The sequence below is a fragment of the Podarcis bocagei genome (genome assembly GCF_964188305.1).
Source record: "Podarcis bocagei genome assembly, chromosome: 5".
NCBI classification, from domain to species: Eukaryota; Metazoa; Chordata; class Lepidosauria; order Squamata; family Lacertidae; genus Podarcis; species Podarcis bocagei.
Window position 1 is genome coordinate 62,600,133 of NC_138129.1, and position 21,972 is coordinate 62,622,104.

General features: G+C 41.5%; 1 protein-coding gene across 3 annotated transcripts in view; it reads right to left on the reverse strand.

The window, feature by feature from the left end:
* The window catches only part of LOC308586720 (FRAS1-related extracellular matrix protein 1-like), a 113,953-nt gene extending 92,763 nt beyond the window's left edge, over nucleotides 1-21,190 (reverse strand). For 2 of the 3 annotated variants that reach the window (XM_081193605.1, XM_081193607.1), the window contains exons 1-13: nucleotides 20,894-21,186; nucleotides 15,605-16,110; nucleotides 14,667-14,761; nucleotides 13,303-13,598; nucleotides 12,244-12,443; nucleotides 11,180-11,503; nucleotides 10,959-11,067; nucleotides 9,881-10,012; nucleotides 7,993-8,337; nucleotides 7,049-7,191; nucleotides 4,501-4,697; nucleotides 3,442-3,532; nucleotides 2,540-2,707 (exon numbers count right to left, since the gene is read on the reverse strand). In XM_081193605.1, coding sequence (XP_081049731.1) covers nucleotides 2,540-2,707; nucleotides 3,442-3,532; nucleotides 4,501-4,697; nucleotides 7,049-7,191; nucleotides 7,993-8,337; nucleotides 9,881-10,012; nucleotides 10,959-11,067; nucleotides 11,180-11,503; nucleotides 12,244-12,443; nucleotides 13,303-13,598; nucleotides 14,667-14,761; nucleotides 15,605-15,844 — 2,340 coding nt within the window. In that variant the 5' untranslated portion in view covers nucleotides 15,845-16,110; nucleotides 20,894-21,186. Of the gene's footprint in view, nucleotides 1-2,539; nucleotides 2,708-3,441; nucleotides 3,533-4,500; nucleotides 4,698-7,048; nucleotides 7,192-7,992; nucleotides 8,338-9,880; nucleotides 10,013-10,958; nucleotides 11,068-11,179; nucleotides 11,504-12,243; nucleotides 12,444-13,302; nucleotides 13,599-14,666; nucleotides 14,762-15,604; nucleotides 16,111-20,893 lie in introns of all 3 variants that reach the window. The other variant, XM_081193606.1, reaches the window with a different exon arrangement.
* Between the last annotated feature and the right edge of the window lie 782 nt (nucleotides 21,191-21,972).

Genomic DNA, 21,972 nt, shown 5'->3' on the forward strand with positions numbered 1-21,972 from the left:
GTTTTACTGGGTTTCCCCTTGTTTTATCATCGTTTGGGGTCAAAATTCCATGTTTGGGAATGCATTATAAATTCTCCCATAGGAATCAATAGAAAGTGTTGATTCGTTATGTGAACACTTGCCTGACAGATGATTTCTTAAGAACACATTGTGAGTGAACAGCAAGCCTTGTATGCTCTTTTGCCTAATATACACATTGCAGGCAATTTCCCTAATATACTACATTTTTGCATGTTATATCAACTGATATGTATTTTTAAGGGCACATTCTACACGTTTTCTACACATTTTTCAGTTGAAGAACTGGATTGCAAAATTCAGAAATGTGTACATTTCAAAAGATAGCTGTGTTTGGGTTCATGTATTGCCTTAGGAAGTGGAAATTAGCTAGGTTGGCATTAAAATGTGAACCAACGTGAATTTCTCTCCCCTCCATAATCCTTACCTTATGCCAAACCCACTTCTCAGGCTTCTAGAAAACTTAGGAAGGATTGAGTAACTGGGGTATTCTTCGAGCTGGCTTATAGTTTGTGTCCAAAAAGCTATGAGTCCATTTCTTGGAACTTTACAGCATTTCTCAAAAGCCAGCTGGCAAGCCTAACCATTACCTTCAGCATGTAGCTGGAAAACCTGTGCTAAAAAGGATGCTAGCTCTCTCAGGAGGACAATTCTTTTAGGAAAGGCATTTAACACTGGCAGGTGAGCCATAATATGTCTGACCTTGAGTCATTAATCAAACAGCAGGTAGGAGAAAACCATTTAAGATGCACTTGTTTTCGTCGTGCTGCTCATGGAATGCTGTTCTTACAGAGCAATCTCATATACTGATAATTTAAAATACAGAGCTGCCCATCTTCCTCTTGGCCTCCAACTCAGAAGGATAGAACACTTTCCTAGTTTGTTTTACTCGTTACAGAAGATTTGGTATCTTTCAGTCCTTATATTATTGTCTCCTAACAGGTGCCGAGGCAACTAGAAGGCAAAAGAAACCCATGGGCTACCCAGTGATGCTCAAGGGAGACTGTGTGGAAAGGTGCTTTCTCTTTAAAAAAGGGAAAGGTTGCTACCTCCCAGGAATTAAGAAAAAAAAGAAAATAAGCAGAGACACTAGATACGTAGGTCCAGTTATCTTGAATTCAGAACTGAAGCTGCTTTAAGTTCTGTCCTAAAACTCCAGCAAAGAAGCTTTTCTATTTCATATGAAATGCTCTCTTCCCGTGTGGTGGTTTTTAAAGTCTAGAAGCTTATGGATTTGTGGAAATAAGCTAACCTACATAACAAGCAATTATTGTGACTGAAGCCGAAAAGGGCACATTTAGAAGGATGACTTTGAGAAAACCAGCTCACAGAATGGCTCCAGAGGTACTTAAAGCATTTTATAGGGTTTGTTGTGGTGGTGGGGTTTATATATATATATATAAAAAGGAGCGGGGGGAGGGGGGAGGAAAAAAGGAGGAAAGTTGAACACACTGTTTTCCATTTGAACGAACCCTTAAGTATTATTCGGGGAATAGAGTAAATAATTTAACACTATAAATCTTTCCACTTCCTACAGCTGCCTGAAGAAATCACAACACATAACCCAATGAACTCTGCCTCTTGCTCTGTTTATGTATTTCCAAATGAAATATTTGTGAATAGGGAAAGCAAATAATGCAGTGATGGTACCAGGAGAGCAGGGTGACCAAGGAATGAGCGTGGGGCAAGTACTCTGCACAATCTGTGTATGATTGTTAGTTGTTGTTGTTTTTAACAATTTGAATTTGGAATTACATTGTCTTCTGCATGGGTGGCAATCTTTGGTCTCACAGTTATCAGAAATAATAGATTGCTGTTTTTTAAAATAGTTTAAGTGTACCCTTGTAGCAGATCTACGAAGTTTCCAACACAACGACCATTAGGAAATTTGAAATCTGCCATCCAAACAAAAATAATCTGAAGGATCAAGAACAGAGAAGCCTCTTGTTTATCATCAAGTGTTTATTCTTTTAACACCATTTTAGTAGTTCTATGAAAGGAGTTTTTAAAGGGAGGGGAAAGGCCCCGTTTTATTAGGGTTCAGGTCAAAGTAGTTCAGCTTTTTTTAGGGAGGGGGGAAAACCCCATTTTTGCATTATTTTGGGGTCAAAGAGAAACAGCAACTCACCGAAGGATCACTGGAGGGGGGGAGACAGCCTTGGTTTGTAAACTCTGTCTTCCATTCTCCAACAATGGAGGGCAGGGTGAGGGGCCGGGGCCGCAAGGGGGCCAGCAATCAACTGCAATTGATCAAAACCTCGCAGGGATCGACCAGTAGATTGTGAGCAACCTGTTGGACATTCCTGCTCTACAGCATGGGTGGGGAATTTGTGTTCCTCAAGATATTCCAGGACTACAACTCCCATTATCCCTGACCATCAGTCCTGCTGGCTGATGCTGATGGCAGTTGGAGTATAACAAACTCAGGAGAGTCGCAGGTTTCCCACCTCTGCTTTACAAGCGTAACGATCATTAAGACGGCATCACAGGCAAGCAGTTAATTAAGATACTTGATAAATACCTCAGGTGCTTCATCATCCACAGGCATCACTGTGATGTTAAAGAGGAGACCAGTCATCACTCCTTCCTGCTGGTCACTGACAGAGAATTCAAACTGTACAAACAATGGGTCAGGGCCCATCTCCACCAATGGGGGCATGTACGCCACTTTCATATGCGTTATGGCATGCTGGTTGTAGGAAATGGAAGTGATTGCATTGCGTGAGTCTCATAAATTTAATTCTCCACTTTGCAGCTACTGCAACCACCCAGTTCATTTTGTCTTTTAATCATATATCACTCCCTTAGTGCATAAGCTGAGAGATGTCATCAACAGCATGTTAAACAATGCAGCAGTAAATTAGGTTCCATAGCGTATCAAAACCGGATTGCTCTGGTGATTTTCAGTTGTTTTCTGGGGCTGATAGGACTTGGAGTTCAGCAACACCTCCATATACTCCCCTTCTACTTTAGTTACACAGACCCACTGTGAGGTGAGTAGTCTTATCATGGTCTAGGCTTGGGAAGTAGAATTCTTTAATTTTCCCTGTAGTGGTGATGATCAATGATCTAAGCAAAGTTGGGACATGATGAGTTCAGAGTCCAACCTAAAACTTCTAGGCTAAACCTCTCTGAAGTTTGGACTTAGCTCATTGGTTTGGCCTTGGGCCCAGCCCTTTCATAGCTATCCTGTCCTGCTTCCTAAAGGGGGGGGGGGGCTGCTGTAACCTACAGTTGCATCGTAGTTCCCAAGAAGGTCTGCATCCTCATTACAATTCTGAAGAATCATTGTACCCAGGACACTTCGCCAAGCACGCTCTGTATAACTGTGGCCATTGGGGTCTCTGAGAATGACAGATCGCAAGGGACTTGAAGCAATCTTTCTGTTGTTGCAAGACAACAGTTATTGTTAGGTCCACTTACCTGTGTGAAAGATGACAGGAAAGGAATAGAAGAATTTTTCACAAAATTTTTCATGCTGTCTGTGAAAATAAGCTTTCCTGCATCATACACCCTATAGAACAGGAGGGAAGGGGGGGAAATTACAATTTTTAATATATATTTAAAAGAGTAGACATGTCTAAAATTGACACGGACTGTAACAGCATCTTAAAACACACTTTTTTGTACATGAGCTTTTGGGCTAGGACAATTGACGCATCTGTATGAATTGGTCTCAACAGTTGGGGCGAGTATATTAAATACAATAGAGGAAAAGCAGTTTTTCAGAGCAAAATGAAATGAATTGCTAGAGATATAATATATGGGCCAGAAAGTGTTAAAATTCTACCATGTAACTAATAAAGTGGGCTTCACATCTCATGGAAGTTCATGTTGCAAGACTTCTTGGACATTTGCACACTAGACTTTTTCTCTAGTATGGGAACCCCTATGACACCCATTTATTCCTCAGAATCCAAATTTTGTTCCTCCTAAACTAGCCTCCAGAGATTAAGAAGTGGGAAGTTAATAAATCTCTCCTAAAGAAAAAACATTTAGTATGCACCATGTCACACAGAGAGACTGCTTTCGATGGGAAAAGTTGATATTGTCCTCACCCCCAATTCACTTCTGAAATCAGTTCTGCTATGATTTAGGGGTGAGGCCCGGGGGGCGGAGGGTAGGGGAGAGAAGAAAGGAAGCGAGATTGACTATATTTGTCATTCTTCCTTTACAGAGCAGAGTACTCAAGAGTTTCCTCAACAGTGGCTGCAGGCAGGAGCAGTTCCACCGAAGAATTATTTCCACTTCCTGGGAGTGGGTGAGCTTTTGCTACAAAATGGGTTAGTTAAGCGAAAGGAGAGGTGAAATTTACCCAGCATAGGTATCCGTCCCGATGGAGACTGAGACTACTTGTTTTACAATTTGCATTCACCTGAGGATAGCAACACCTGTATAGTGTTAATGTACACACAATGCCTTTTCGCTTAGATACATCCTTTGAGAGTTTCTTCCTTCGTTGATGCATAGAGACTTACATACCCAGGGGAAGCGGGAGAGAAACATGGCTTTGTAACTGTATACATAAGTTGGCTGTCTGGCGATTCGGCATCTGTGAAATGGAGGTGGTCCTTTGTGATATGTACTATCTCTGTTTCTTTGACCACAAGGTGCCTTGTTGTCCCAGGGACTTCTTCTGGCAAATGGTCTTTCACTGGCATGATGTGAATCATCACAATCTATAAGACAATCGCAAAACCCTGTTTATTGATCTGTTTCACTTGTAGACCACCCATTCAATAAAGTTCTCCGGGATGTTTGCGTAGACAATGTAATGGAAAATATAATTTGCAATAAAAACCTGTAAAACAAACAAATGTCTCAAAGCAGAAAGCTCAGTCAGAAAAAAAGCACAAAACATAATTAAAACAAAAGCAGCATGAAGCCCAGCAAGGGGAGCTTAGTGCAAAAACCTGAAGCACTTAGATTGTAATTAAAGGGCTTGGGAGAACATGGATGTATGCCTTAAAAACAGCATTTACTGCTTGAGAACATCTTGCACCGCCATATAAATCACAAAGATTGCCTAAGTGTAACATCAGGTACTCATATAGTTTGTTTTGTGGTCTATCCAACGTGAAGAATAACCAAATAACCTTTAGTCTTTAGTGTCAGTTCCAAATTGTTTTGATTAATAATTCAGGAAGCCAACAGTGCTACTGCAGTTAGTAATATAAAAAGAGAAGAAAGGGTATGAATTATAACATTTTTTTGAGCAAAGATGGTTCTCATAGAAATCATCTTCTCTGCAAGCTTCACTTTGTGTGTCATAAGCTTCACAGTGTTTGGACCCTAACACACACACATAAGGCCCTGTAAAGAGACTACATCTTTGTTCAAACCTTCTTCCAGGGTAGTGTCAGAAATACAAGCTGAGGAGTACCAGGAAGAGTGTGCATGACATAGATCAGGGGTAGGCAACCTAAGGCCCGGGGGCCAGATGTGGCCCAATCGCCTTCTCAATCCGGCCCGCGGACGGTCCAGGAATCAGCGTGTTTTTAGATGAGTAGAATGTGTCCTTTTATTTAAAATGCATCTCTGGGTTATTTGTGGGGCATAGGAATTCATTAATTCCCCCCCCCCAAAAAAATAATATAGTCTGGCCGCCCACATGGTCTGAGGGACAGTGAACCAGCCCACGGCTGAAAAAGGTTGCTGACCCCTGACATAGATGGTATCTGAATTAAGCAGAGGCAACAGAACCAGAGCTTTTACTGTTGGCCACATTGCCTGCAGAGCTCTGGAGCTTTTGGAGAGGGCAAGGAGAGAAAGATACAGTTCCTTCTGTTTTCCTGCAGGGAAATAGCTGAATGGAAGAAATGTCAAATATCTAAAAAGGTAGGCACCCATTATTCCTGCTACAGATGTAAAGATCACAAGTTCATGTATGTTTCAGGCTGGACCTCTTCTTGTAATGAAAGGATGCACACATTTGTCATAGAACCCTAAACTTTTGTCCAATGCTAAGGATGGAGATTTTTTGGGTTCTGACCTTATACATTGTTGCTTCTTAATTTTTCTATATGTATTTACATTATCTTGCTTGACAAAGGACAGTATATAAATTTCTTTTAAAAATAAAATAAATAGTATGCATATTGATACTTTATGCATAGTCATGTATGCACTATAACAGTGTTTCCCAACCACTGTTCCGCGGCACACTAGTGTGCCGCGAGATGTTGCCTGGTGTGCCGCGAGATGTTGCCTGGAGGGAGGCGGGCGAGTCGGGCGGCGAGAGGCGGGGCGGCGGCGGCGAGGAGAGGCCGCCCAGCGCGGGGCTCTCGCCGTCTGCCTGCCTGGCTGCCTGCGAGCTCGGCGGGCAGTGCCTCCGTCCGCAGCACCCGCCTCGCGGCTCTCATTCCCTGCCCCTGCCAAAGCTCACCCAGCCAAGCCGCGCTCTCCTTCCTGCCTCGCTTTGCTGCCTCCTCCCCCCCCCCCACCCCCAAAGCTTGGAGGTTCCCCGGCAAGGGGGAGGGAAAAAATTGGAAACTTACACTTTCGTGCGTCCCTCCCGGCGTGACGCTGCGCGCTGACGTCACGGGGCTGTAATGGTGGTGTGCCTCGAGATTTTTTTCATCAAACAAGTGTGCCTTTGCCCAAAAAAGGCTGGGAAACACTGCACTATAATATGAGAGGATCATCCATATTTTTAATTGGACCCAGGGTGGGGAGCTGACTTCTCATCTAAGTTAAGGAACAAGATGTTTCCATGGAGCTCTAATCAAGTTACAGTTGTACCTCGGGTTAAGTACTTAATTTGTTCCGGTGGTCTGTTCTTAACCTGAAGCACCACTTTAGCTGATGGGGCCTCCTGCTGCTGCTGCGCTGCCGGAGCACGATTTCTGTTCTCATCCTGAAGCAAAGTTCTTAACCTGAAGCACTATATCTGGGTTAGCGGAGTCTGTAACCTGAAGTGTATGTAACCTGAAGCGTATGTAACCCGAGGTACCACTGTATTTAGATCTTTCCTCTAGGATTCCCCTCTGCTGCAACTTGGTTTTTCAAGAGAAATTGTAAAACAAATTACCTGAGGATCTGAGAGATTCGGTGGTTCCTGGCTGTCAGCTAAGTTAAACTCAAACGAGTCTTGAAAAATTTCCCCTCCAAAATGATGGTAGTAAATAAGCCCATGGAAGAGATCTCTTTGGTAAAAGCTAAACACAGGAATACCTTGAGAATCCAACAAAGCACAAAAACCAATTTCAGAAAATTCATTTTTCTCCTTCGCATTAAGGTGTCATATTGGAACCAGACCATTGGCTCTTGTATCCCTAATGCCATCTACACTGATTATCAGCAGCTCTTCCATGTTTGAGGCATGTTCTGTCCTTTTAAATTCATCTTTTGAATATAAACAATGTGATTTGCCCTCAGCTGGGTCTCCTCCTTCCATACCTTCTAATCTCACCCTAGAAATATTGCACGACTGGTTCAACAACCAGCTATCTGGCTTAATATGTTAACAGCTATTGTTCTGATTAATAATGGCATCTTCATTTTAATAGACATAGTTACTCTACCTTTTTTCAGAATGAGGGTCACATTCCCAGCAACTTTCAAGGCAGAGCAATGGATGAGACTCTTACCTATATATATTAGGGTGTATTCCAGCCAATCAAAAGGCAGATTTCTACAGATTCCCACCCACATAGTCTCATCCTCCATCCATATAAGCAAAAGGTCTTATTACAGTCCAAGTGCATTTTCAGCCAGACAAAAGCAATCAAGGAGAGCATAGAGCAAGACTAGTGAGGGGTGTGGTCTTGGGAGAGGAAATAATAATAATAATAATAATAATAATAATAATAATTATTATTATTATTATTATTATTATTATTATTATTATTATTATTATTATTTATACCCCGCCCATCTGGCTGTGTCTCCCCAGGATATGGTCTGGTCAGGGGCTCAAGGGCTGAAAAGAGAAACATTTGATCCCAGGTCTGAGGTTCCCAACCCCAGCACTACCTGGTCCATCTGGGAAGTGTTGCTTAATAAGTTCTCCAGCACTGGGTGGCTTGGATATTTTGTAGAGGATATAATCATCACTCGAATCAAAATCAGTAGCCATAAGCATATGGTTTTCAATAAGAACTGTGCTGCCTTCTTCCAACTCAAAGATAAGATTGTTCACTAGGAATGGAGGGGTGTCGTCTTTTGGAAGAATGTTAATAGGAAATCTGTGCCTAGCACTGTGCTTTTCATCAAAAATTCTGAAGACTATGTCATCCTTGGTTGTATCACTGTCATCATGATGGTAACGGACAACTCCATCCCTGAGATCTGTAACTGAAAACCTGAAGCCTTTGTTACCTACACAAGATGAAAGAAGAAAAACAGCAGTTCTTCTCGCGGCTGGTTAACATGCATCTATTTAATACAGTGGAGCAGCTTGGCTGTAGTTACCTATGTTTAGATATAGTTTCTTTTCCTTCAGACTAGTCAATTTAATAGATTGGATACATATAATTTGATGCCTATGCACATATTCTCCAGTGAATGGGAGCCTGGTACTATGCTGTCTTTATGCAGCAACATTGGATGGATTGAATAGCATATGGTTACCAGATTTTTTTCAATGAATCCGGGGACACATTTTTTTTATATTTATTTATTTTGAAGCTGAGTAGCAACAGGTAGTCAGTAGGGGGGATGGTGAGGCCAAAGACCCTGGGCCCAAGCAAACATGCATGTTGTATAAAGGTTCAAAGCCCTTCTTTCGTACCCTGTGAAACATAAATGCACAGAGTTTTTATAAAAACTGGGCAACAGCCACCCACCTGCAACTCCCGAGCCTCCCCTGATCAGTCAAAACAAAGGGGGAAGGGGCAGTATATCTGTACCGCCAGATGTCCCCGGTTCCCCTTCAGCAGTGGCGGTAGCAGGGGCAGTCAGCAGCCCGGAGTCAGCCTGGTAATGCAGTTGGCTCTGGCTGGCTTCAGAAGCTGCTCGCTGCCATGGCACCCGCCATTTTTCCTCGCCAGAAGTTCCAGCAAGGAAAAATGGCAGGCACCACTGCAGCGGGCAGCTCCTGAAGCCATCCAGAGCCAACTGTGCTACCATGCTGGCACCGGGCTGCCGCATTTCCTGAGGACAGTTTTGCAAATCCGGGGACATCTGATAACCCTAGGATAACATGCTTGTAGCATGGATATATTAGCTGACATAATATTAATACCCATGTTGAAAAAGCAGTGGGAGAATTTGATTTGACAACCCATTGAATCCAGGTCACATTTACTTACATGTAGGAGCCCTGACTTAGTTGCACAAAGGTTACACAGAGGTTAGTTATCTTTATCTTGTCTTTATTGAGCATTTGTTCTGGTTTGTTTGCAGGATGTCTATACATCTTTGCATGAATCGTTAACTCACTCTACACTTTTCAGTGCATTTCCCTGTAACTTTTCCTAAACTTAAAAAGTCTGTTCCCTTTATAAAGTGGGGGTTTTTTGTGCTAGAACAACAAAGCACTTTAATTGCACAAACCTAAATTTCCCGGTATGTGCTTAAATGCCTTCTGCAAAAAACAGACACCGTGGAGTGCCTTTACAATTGAAGGAACTAGATAAATAACTGAACATTATTACAGATGAAAATATTGCCATCTGTCTTTCCACTTAGGCAAGTTAAAGCTCAACTCGGTTTCTATCAGTATCTTCATAATGTTTTCCTCCACATCCCAAAAAAAGGATGCACTTTCCACCACAACGAAACCATCTATTTTGCTTCAAGCAAAGGTCTGGTTGGAAAGTTCTAATTTTTATTTTGTACTCTCATTACTGAGGGGGAGGGATACACACATAGGAACTTTCAATTTTAAATTCCACAAATTTTAGACCATGAAGCTACATACCTCTGATTGTGAGCCAGCCATGATATAAGCCTTCCACCACAAGCAGCTGAACAGCATCAAGGTTATCATTATCTACAATCTGAAGAGACTCCCAGGTAATTGGACGAGACTGTCCTTCCAACAAGTCAAGCCCTATATAAGCAGGTATTTCAAACACAATGAAGTCATGTGGCTCTGAATGAGCTCATAGAGCAATTCAGCATTAAAGGCGCCATGAGCTTTGCTTTCAGCGTAAGCAATTGCACTAGGTGGAAAAGTAATGCAGTTGTGGGGGGAATTCAGAAAAGTTAACTGGTTTGATACTTAGGAGTACAGTTAAAAGAACATGGTGAGACAAAAGCAAGAGGCAGGATTCTATTCAGGGATGTTTAATTTGCAAGCAGGTCATTGAGATATTGCAAATGGGTCACTGCCAATAGGTTTGTAGGTCCTCTTTTTTTACATGTCAGATATTCCCTGAAAAGGTAAATCCAGCTTAAATTGGGAGGGAAATATGGGCTGGCATTTTGTGTGCGCACTGGAAAAACTTGCATGCATGATTAACACCAATTCCACACTAAAGACCCATCTGGAAGTACTGATAGTAACATGGGTTTGTCATATTTGGATAATAGGGTTGTTACTGTAATCCTGTCACTGGCCCCATCACAATTCAAGCAGTATCATACCATTTTAAACAGTCATGGCTTCACCCAAATATTCCTGGGAACTCACATTTTTCCCCCTCCTGAGAGCTAAGATTCCCAGAGTTCCCTGGGTAGGGGAATTGATTGTTCACTGTCAGAACTGTAGCTGTTTGAAGGGAATAGGGGACGGCCAAACAACTCTCAGCAACCCGAATGAACTAAAGTTGTGGTATAGTTCAGATGTATAGTTCAGATGCGGCCACTATACTCTAAATATAAAGCACATCTTTCATATGGATGATAAATATGCCCAGTTACCACTGTAGAATGCTTTTCTCTTTGAAATCAAATTTATTTGTACCATCCTATGTCTGCGTTATCACAGCACACGGAGGGTGAATCTGCTGCAAAACCGCATCTGTGAAGAAAATCTTAAAGGGGATTTTCCTTACCTGTGTTCCATGCAACTCTAGGAGCATTTGTTACTGCACTTCGAATTGAAAAATGGACCATGATAGGAAAGCTGTTCATGAAGAGGCTATCAATTGCTTGAAACTCAACCTAGCGAGCGAGAGAGAAGAGATTAATTCAGTCCCTTTGTGACTGTTGAGCTGTAGGCATAGACTAGCTTGTGAGCACCAGGGGAGGGGAGCAGCCACATCCCATCTCTCACCTCATAGTTCTGTCTCTCAGAATGAGAGATATTAGATGGCTGGAAAGCAACTTTTGTATCATACAAATCCTGCCAAGTGAAAGACGTAATAGCCTTGGAGTGGTCATCCAGGTGGGTAACATATCCCTGAGGAGGAGGTTTAGTAATGTTGAATAGCAATCTTTCCCTCGGGGTTTCTTCATCTTCAGCATCCAAAGTCACTGTCGTGAGAGGAGTAAGAATGAACTCATCTATCTCCAAGATGAACATGGACATGAATGCAGCTTGAGGTTGTCTGTTTGGAATGGCCCCTTTTATCCTTACAGGAATCCACACATTTTCTGCCTACAAACAAGGAAACCAAATGTCTCTTCACAGTCAGTGCAGAAGAGGGGCATTAATATATTGCTTTTAAATGTAGTTCAAGGAACTTTATTTGGGTTCAACTGGGTATTATTACAAAAAAAAACAACTACTGAAAACAACTATTTGTTATCAGATTCAAAAGTCTGGTTTTCAGAGGAGAGGAAATGGGTCTGTTTTAGAACATTTGGAGCAAGTGCTAAGACATATATTTTGTGTTATCTGGTAGTCCTTTGTCTGGAATAATGTGCTCCAAGTAGGACTGGGGAGAAATTGAATTCAGCTTGGCATTAAAAGGCAAAAATACCCAATTCACAATATGCAAACTGAAAAAAACAGACATCCTTTGAAATTTGCACTTCTCAGTACAAATTTCGTGATGGATACATGACTAATGCAATGAATCCGCGAACTGTACTGAATTTCCAAATACTATTGTAATAGTAATATTCCATTCCATTAAGGTGCAGCAGTGGGTGAGGTAGGGGGCAGAATGGGAAGCAGGGCCACTCCATCAGCTCCCCTGAGAGAGAGAGAGAGAGATGCTATATTTAGTTCCTCCTCCTCTGGGTTCAATAAAGTGTCCATCTTGCCACACAATCAGCATGTACTGAAATTAACATGCAAGTAATTTTATCCTAGAGTTTTTTGGAGGGAGGTTGGGAGTATGGAAAAACAACAGAAAGTTGTGTGGAAAATATGATTTGCTGCATTGTCCTTACCTGTAGCTGAAATCTGCTCTTTTTGTCTCTGATTTCTACTTGTATGGATATATAATCCTTATCAGGTGATGGGGGACTGAGGTGTTGGTACCTGAGTCTCATCTCCAGAAAGTCTTCACAGCTCATCTTTAGAAGGTGTATTTCTTTTAATCCTGAATGGCAGGCACCATTGCTGGGACAAGGTGGTTTGGATTGTCCAGCTAAGGCGGAAACACAACTTTAGAACAAACTATTTCTGACCTTCTAAATGATCTTTCTTTTATTTAATAACACAAGCAACCTTTAAGGGATTTACATATTCTGAATATTGAATGAAGACTTTGGATGACCTTGTAATTTAAACTACACAATCTTCTAATTTAAGCTACACAATCTTTGAAACAGGGGGTTGTGCACACTAAAAACACAGATCTGCATGCCAGAGAACCATGGCCAATCCAGTGGCAATTCTGATGCCCTGAAGTGCCACAAGGCTTAACGGCTAGCTCAGTAGTGATGACCTACAGCATTTGCATATTCAGCAGAACCTCTTTTATCTAAATGACTGGGTTAACAGAAGATCTCTAGATAAAATAAAACACTATCTATTTAATACACCCTTGCTTTAATCTGGATCAAAACTGGAAACACATTTCAGAATTCATGGGTAGATATTCCCACCAGGACAGTGGGAATGCATTCTTCTTCATTCTCCTTCCAGCTGAAAGAGAACTCAATTAATATCGTCTCCCAGCATCTTACTGTCCCCTTTTAACTAGACAGTTGGTCTAAAGGATTGAATCGTGCGGGGCCAGGGATTCCCCAAGATCTGCTGTACATAGATAGCCCAGGCCATGTGATGCCAATTCAGTGACTACAAGTGCACATATGCCAACAGGGTGCCTGTAGAACCCATCTTACCACCCTGTCCCCTCAGATGCTTGAAATAAGCCTTCCATCTGAGCCAACGCTAAGCTGTTTCAAGATGAAATACATTTTTGAGTGTGAGAAAGAGGGAGGCAATTCTTGGGAAAGAGCTTACAGCTGGGAAGGGGAAAGTTAAATAAGATTAAAAATCACCTTTTTTTTGTTTGGTGTACGTAGATGTATCTTCACTTTTCTGTATTTTAGAGTCCTCAACAACTACTTGCCCAACAGCAGGAAACAGTAATTCAGATGACAAGATCCTCACTGTGCAGGCTTTACCTAAACCGTTGTACTTGAAAGTCAAAATGTTTCTGTCAATTGGCTGAGAAATCCCAAAGAATTCTGGAACTTCTAGAGATGCTTGTCCAAACTGAACAAGACTCGGTTTTGGGCTTCTTATCACTATATGAAGAGTAAACATCTCTACAGCAGTCTCCAGTTCTGTAAACCTGTAAAAGGGAGACGGCAAATACTTCCTGGTGAGCAGTAACAATCTTTGCATGGAAATTTAGAAGACTGTAAGTACAAAACATTCCCTCCTAAGATTTTAGGGGCACCATATACAAAGTTTTAAGGGTTGCTTGATTCTAGGAATCAGCTTTTTAACTGCTGTTTTTATTGTTCTGCACAGAGAATATATACTTCGATTTTTCTAACAGAATACCAGTTAATGAATTACAAACATAATGATGTAGAAAGAGCTCTGCTGGATCAGGCCAGAGGCATGACAGCCTTTGGTACTAGAGACAGCACATAGCCAACATAGCTAGTAGTCGTTGATAGTAGGGGTGTGCACTGGCCACAAGCTGCAGACCGGATCCCAGTTCAGCACTTTGGAAACAAGTCTGAATTGATCCTGGAGTACTTTGGACAGGCACCCCCAAACTCAGCCCTCCAGCTGTTTTGGGACTAAAATTCCCATCATCCCTAGCTAACAGGACCAGTGGTCAGGGATGATGGGAGTTGTAGTCCCAAAAGAGCTGGAGGGCCAAATTTGGGGATGACTGGCTTTGGAGGTTGCCTTATTTGGTTTGGGTCAAAATTCCAATCCAGAAAAGCAAAGCTCCATTACTGTTATGGGGAATAACTCCCCCCCCCCTTGACATAATTATTTATAGGCTCAGCAGCCACTCCTGAAATGACAGAAGAAAATACTATGGATGGATAAATGACATAGAACTGCAGACAAAAATTTACAACAACAAAAATAGTCAAAGGTTCATTCCTTTGTAATAGCGGTGTGTTTTTGGGTTTTGTTTGTTTGACAGAATGCAGCTTTGGAGGTAACAATCCAAAGCGGAAAACTGGTACAAGAGATTGCCCTTAACCCTTTGCTTTAATGCAATTATTCCACTAGAATGGCCCCCTGAAGCTGCTTTTTGCCCTGTGGGGGGCGGCTATCTATAGCAAGGCAATATGCACCCCCTTGTTTAAGAGTCTGGAATGCTAACTAATATATGTGTCCTTCTAAAGTAATTATATATGCAGAACTGCATTCAAGGAAAATGAAGCAAAACCTGTATGCTCTCAACATCACACGGTCTTCATTTAGCAGTGGACAACCATTGTGGATGTATTTCACTTCACTGGGTAAGAAATGGCAATCAAATACCTAACAGGAGAAACAAAAACAAATGAGCAAAATGGACTTGTTCCACAAAAATTCAGTGCTCAGGCCTAGTGAATGAAGCTTGTAAAAGTCCGATTCAAAAGCGAGGCAAGCTGTACAGGACCACAAATGAAAACCCAAGGCAGAGAGTTATTCACTTACCCTCCAGCAGCCCTTAAACCCCTTACTCTTAGTGCCCCTAGGCTCCAGCTTCTCAATTCCTCAAACCCTACAAAACCCTATTACTCTTGAGTAATAGGTTTCCCAAGTGCAACAGGGGCTTCCCTCCCCCCCCCCCGCCCGAGGTCATAAACAAGATGCTGAGCAGAAGAGGGGAAGGGGGGGTATAGAGTTACCTTCTGCTGTTCCTGGAGCACCACTTCTGCTGCCCAAGATGGGTAAGTTGTGTTGAAAGGAATAGGTGGGTTGTGAGAGAAGGAGATTGGGTGAATGTGTAGGTTATTTGCATATGTTGGATTGGCTTGTGAACTGGAGATGGGTTATTTCTAATGCCGGCGGGGGGGGGGGGGGAGAGTTCTGCTCATTTCTGAGCCAACCCAAGGAGAACAGGGTAAGACCACTCATGTGCAAGCTGTTTTTCCATGCCCACACATTTGCATTCACAATTTGCTCATATTCAGGAGGCAATTTTATGGTGTGTAAATGTTGGGCAAGGACATGACTAGATTCAAACTGAGATTCGTGACATGACTTGATTCAAACTGAGACAATGGAGCCATAAACATGAGAACGGCTAAGCTAACATGGCTATTCCATTCAAACTGACTTGCATTTCATATCTAATTAGAAATTAAGCCAATAAGAAACTGGACTAATGATACTTACCTGAGGTGTAAGTTTCCCAACTCTTTGTGTCACAGGCTCATTTAAAACCACCTCTACCTTGCAAGAATCTCTCTCCTTAGAAATATTGAACTGTAGCTCATTTTCAGTTATGTACGCAGCGCGTCCTCTTTCAACGTGGATTTCTTTATTCAGCAGGACCAGCTTGGCTCCTCTTAGAGGTTCAAGATTCTCAAGGACAATAAAAATAGTCAATGCTACGAAAGCATTCATAATTTCCATCTTTTCGGTGCTGCTCCTTCCTTTAAGTCATTCAAAGCAAGAATTGCTACAATAGTATTTTGGGACTACTGTTCTCTTTTGCTCAAGAAATAGAACTTCCGCTATCCCTTTGATTAAATGTGCTTTGGCTCATTTTATCTTCAAGAAATAAAATGAAGTTACTTAGCAGTAATGCTTTTCTCTAAGGCAGTTCAGGAGCTAGGATGTTACAATGGAGTGATTCACATGTGCCAATTGACAGTGTTCAGCAGACAGCAAACGCTCCCCTGTTATTCAAAGAAATCAGAGTTACTCTACTTGAACAAGAAGAGGTACCGCAAATGCAGAACAGTAGCTTAGAAAACAAACATGCTTTTCAGATGCATAATAAAATACGCAAGGAGAAAGTTTAGTATGAGTGGGGTCCAATTTCCATGCAACGTTTCACTGCTTCCACTCTGCCAACATCATTCCTTTTCTAAGACTTCTGCCCGTGCTGTTGTTCCCTATCGACTTGGGGGATGATGATTTTATTTCTCATAGACTTTGGACAGAGGAGGCACAGAAGAAAGCTTCAAGTCTCTGGGGCACAGCAGCTCTGCCCACCTGCCTCTGCTGGATTGTGGATTGAGATTGTGCCCTAAAACTCACAGAATGCAGCAGACACACAATGTCATTTGTGGTGGGGTGAACAGCAAGGATATCTTATTAAGGATATTTAAATAATAATAATGAAACGAATACTCAGTTACAATGAGGATACAATCACACTCAAGAAGGCAGAGGAAGTTGTTTTCCATTATACAGTGGTACCTCAGGTTACAGGCGCTTCAGGTTACAGACTCTGCTAACCCAGAAATAGTACCTTGGGTTAAGAACTATGCTTCAGGATGAGAACAGAAATCGCATGGCGGTGGTGTGGCGGCAGCAGCAGGAGGCCCCATTAGCTAAAGTGGTACCTCAGATTAAGAACAGTTTCAGGTTAAGAACGGACCTGTGGAACGAATTAAGTTCTTAACCCGAGGTACCACTGTACTTGCAATGTTTTCCATCACTCCACCTAGTGGGAAATGTCATTGCCTGTTTTCATGAAAGAACATACTGAGGGAAATATGTTTGGAAGGCAGATGCAACTTGCATATTCCTAGGCCACTGTAAAAGGCCCTCCAACAAAGAAGGCAAAAACAAAGACAAATAGCAGAGGAAACTCTTCCCCTTTCAAAGTGGCCAATCTGCATAGGAAAGCTTTATTAGAATACAATGGAAGATGGAAGAACTCATAGAATCCAGACTAAAATAACTACTTTCAGTTCCCATTAAAATTAATGGGACTTAAGTCATGATCAACTTGAAATCAATGGGACCCAAAGTCAACCAACTTAATTTAGAGCTAGCCCAGTGTCTGCAATTCAAAACATGTTTAAAGCTATTTGACAACATGAACTCCATTATGTCCTTCAGGTTTATTATTGCATCAGTTTTAACACTTGCTTATCGGTAAAAAACAAACAGCCACATGCCTTTCAAATATTATTCCACATTCAGCAAGGCTGGCAACCATCCCAATCTGCTGGTGTCCATTGCTTGGGAGTCAACTAGAACCACAGCTTGTCTCCTCCCTATATCCCACCTAGGATATAGCTTGTACTTATCTGGTCCTAACAAAGGGTGAGAAAAATGAGAGGCTGAACTAAACTGACCCATCAATTGACTATTTTTATTTGATTGTGCTTAAATATTGTCAACTATTTTTGGAAGCCCAGGATGTGCCTGTATAGGTGGTGACTATTTCTTCCTCTTTCCATTATCACGCCATTTGATAACAAGAGCAGGAATGAAGACAAGCCCAGCAGGCCCTTCTCCTTCTGAGGTGTTTTCACTGTAGTGTGCTCCTCAAGCCATTCTTCCCCGACTATCATAAATAAATGACAAGACACATTGGTGTAATATTTAAAAATACTTCCTCCTTTTACCATTTATGAGACAATATAAGAGATTATTTTGTCCAACATTTATTTTACTGCCACAATAAATAATATGCAGACAGGTTGTTACAATTCCATAAGATTTAATGGTAAAAGAGAGTATTAAATTGTAACTACTTTATAGTATAATTAATTTGTAGAATCCTCCCATTTCCTCCCACTCTGAGAAGTAATTTACATGCTACCAAGACCCCAAAAAATGAAAACCATTTAATCGCTCTCCAATTCTTTATGGACTAGGAGCGTTGAGAAAATTAATTCGGTGTAAGAGCTGACCATGCTAGGTGTGATCCAATACATACGTCCAGCGCTTTTTTCTGGAGGGATGCAGGGGTATGCATACCCCTAAACATTTTGTGAATCTTTGTACTTTTTTCATTTTACTGTATTTATTTTCCCCAATTCGAACTATAAAAGGGTGATTTTCTTGAGTCAAAATGAGAGTACATTTTTAAAGAAAAAAAGCACTGCACATGTCTACCGTATATTCTGCACATGTCTATGTTCTGATCCAAGAATGGCCTGTCAGATGTATATCAGTGGAGTTCACTCCAAATTATGGAGCAAATTGAAATCATCCCCAATCCCATTCTTTTCTTAAAAGAAATAAGTGTGGGGAGTTCCTACTACCTTGCACTTATCCCTTGTCAATTATTTCCCCCATTGTTCGGCATTCAGGGAGAGTTTGAGAATACATTTTGAGAAAACAATTTTGGTGTATATATGTATCTCTTTCCTTCAGGCCTTTAGCCCATCCCCCTAGTTTTCAGAAGATAAGTCTCCGAGTTTGGCATGAATGCATCTTGACTCCAAAATACAATTATGTACGTACAAGTGCGTAAACTCCAAGTGTCACAATTTTTTAAAGTGACCGAATATAAAACACATAAGTTCATTTAAAGGCAAAGAACACACAGGTTGTCATCTATGACAATCATAGATTGTCTAAGTCAGTGGTGAGGAGCCAAATTAGGCCCAAGAGGGCTTGGAGATTTGCCTGCCTAGGCCATTTCTGGCAAACCAAGTCCACCTTTTCCCAAGCCTGATGTCAGGAATGGGTAGGTCCCTGCTGTGTTTGAGTTGAAGTAAAACTGTAGTCGTTCCAACATCCCCACATACAGCCGACTGTTCAGACCTCCACACACCCAAAGGGAGTTTCCACATGTGTTCAACAGAACACATGCAGAAACCTCCCCACATTTAGAAACTCTGATAAGGCAAAGTTCTCAACTGCAGGGATGTGTCTGAACTGAACATATTTTTAAACCTGGTGCAGATTTTCATGCTGAACATGTGAAGGTGTGAAAAGCAGTCCACCAGACAAGGGAAGGTTGTGGGCAATAGTTGCATGTGTATTCCCACCACCTCTTTAAGCCTTTGTGCCTTCAGGAAATCAACTGAGTGTGGCTAGTGATTGAACACATTCCATTAAGTGCTAAAATCAGGAAGCATGAAGCATACCTCTGCTTCTATAAAGTTCAAAAACAGAGTCAATGAGTCTCCTCCATTAAGACATTACATGTATCTTCATACGGGGGAACAAGATGGTAACTTTCCATTTTTGAATGTTACAGATGAAGCACCAAAACAGGAAGTATAACACACTGATGATTCCTGTTACAGTACAAAAGGGGTCAGAGAACCCTTGTTCGTTTATGAGGTGCACTGCAGCTCCCTGCTGATATGGACATCTCTAATTGCTGTACATTGTTGCTGCTGTAAAACAATATAACAACTTATCCACCCTTATCATACAGTTATTTTACTTCATTACCACAACTAGGAAACTAGTTATGCTTTCTAATGTTCACTTTTCACCTTCCAACTTAAAACAACAGCTCAAACCACAGTTACGGGTCTTTCACAAATCTGGATTTTAAAAAATCCTCTTATGCAAAATATCTGTTTCCTCGAGACACCGAGGCTGCTAGTAACCCACCTTTTGTTGTTAGCTGCAGGGCTCACTCTTTTTTTGCCATGGGAAAACAGAGTAGTATGAACATAATCAGTCCTTTCATTGTACACAGTTCTCAGTTCCAGTAGCAGTTAGACAATTTGCTGACAGACTTTACACACACACACACACACACACACACACACACAGGTTATTCTCAATTGCAAGGGGCAATACAGGAGTTCTAAAGCTTCCCTCTCCTACAGAGCAAGGCTGAAAATGCACCTGCATCTTTTAAGTTTAAAATTAATAAGCCAAGTTACGGGATCCCCAATGCTAATTAGCAGAGTCCCGTTAGAGTCCCCTTTCCCCTCATGCTAATTAGTTTAGGGGGGTGGGTAGAATTCCCACACAAGAATGGATAAAAAGACAAAAGTATCCACAGGACTCCTTTGATAAGCAACTCACTGGAGGGGAGGGGAGAGAGACAGAGCAGAACAGCCCATCTGTGATTTTAAACACCTGATTGCCTGAAGCATGCAGGTGTGTAAAAAAAAAAAAAAAGGCTATTTAAATGGTGGGAGTCTGCCGGAGAAGAAGAAAAAAATGCCACTGCAATTCACATGAAAATCCAGATTCCTAGCTAGTTGCATGAATAATTTATTAACAGCCATCTAGAAAGGGAGAGTGACACCTTTGTTGTCTGCTGAACCAGCAACAAGAAGATCACTTGCCACGACAAAGAAGTCTTCAAAACAGAAAAGCTGCAGTTTGGATAGCAGCAAACACATCCTTCTTTAGTCTGCCAAGGCACAATCATTTAATGGGGGGGGCAGTACATTGCTAGAGGATATTCCTATGGCAGAGAGAGGAGACATCTCAACATATTTTGAATTTAATAAAATAATATTCTTCTGTCTTTTGTAAACACCAGATACAGTATATATTTTAAAAATACACAATCATGCTATTGGTACTGAAAAGCATATTTTCTAACGGGCATTTTAAGTCAAAATGCCTACTTAGTTATGAGCGTGAAATTGCAGCACCTTTTCTGTCTGCTCTTGTCTAATATAACAGTTTTTCTTTCTTCCTTTTTTAAATGCCTGTCCTCTAGTCACCCAATAATGTTTCTGAAAGGGAATGGAAAGCTAGCAAGCCTGCCAAGAAAAGGAAAAATCAAAGCCATACCTGCAAGCTGCAATACAGCTTTAGGAATCCCCCTCAAACTTTTTCTTTTCAAGTGCTTTGAAAGTGGAACTTTTTTTCAAAATGGTGGTAATGTTCCTCAAAGTCACTTTCAAATCCTTCAAGTCAAGCTAACCCAGAGCAAGGGAAAGAAATAAGAGGCATTAAATGTAATTGTCCCAGAGCAATCTCCTCAGAGGGGGAAGAAAAAAACACAAAACCTTAAAATGCAGGAAATCTGTCTAAGTCAAGCTGGCCCACTACTCACAGATGTTACTGATTCAAGTGAGATAGCAATTCCAAGCTCCAAAACAGATTCCAAGTGAGAAAATAGGAAAAGTCACTGGTTGCTATTAGATACGCATTCTGAAGGGGGGAAAAGAGAGAGAGACAGACTGACTCAGGGAGAATGGGCAGTGAGGAATTTGTGGCCTGGATTAGAGGCTCCATGATAATTAAGGAATCGTGACAAATAGGGATTCAGCTGACCTCTTTTGCAGAAAAGATACAAGAAGTGAAGGCTGAAATCCAAAACCTGCCTACTAGTCATGAAGCCACCTTAACCTCGGGGGGGGGGGCAACTTCTGAGTAAATATGCTTAAGAGCCACGCAGCACAAATTCTAACTTCAGTCCTAGAATTTGTTAGAAGTATTTCAGAATGTTTTGGGGGGCTTGAACCATTAAGAAAACAAGGCCAACATAGAGCGAAACAGTGTGCTATTATTAAATCGCCTTCATGTTCTCTTTCCCCTGCCTCCATTGTAATTTTGTAGCAGATCTTAAACTTACCAGGATAGTTTATTGAGACCCAATTTAAGGAATCTTTATGTATCCAAAGTCCACTCCCTGTTTGAGAATACTAATGGTATTTTTTTTACCCTTTTGGCAGCAACAACTTTAGCTGTATTAGAAGCCAATTCTGAAGTTCCTTTTGGAAGCAGAATGTCAAGCCATGAGAGGAGCGCCTACTTCTGAAAGCACTGCTGGGTGCACTGAAGTCACTCTGGATCTGAGCCTAATTTTGCAAGGATGCTTCCAGGTGGGAGCTTGTTGTGGAATCAGGGCTGCTCTCTCATACAGG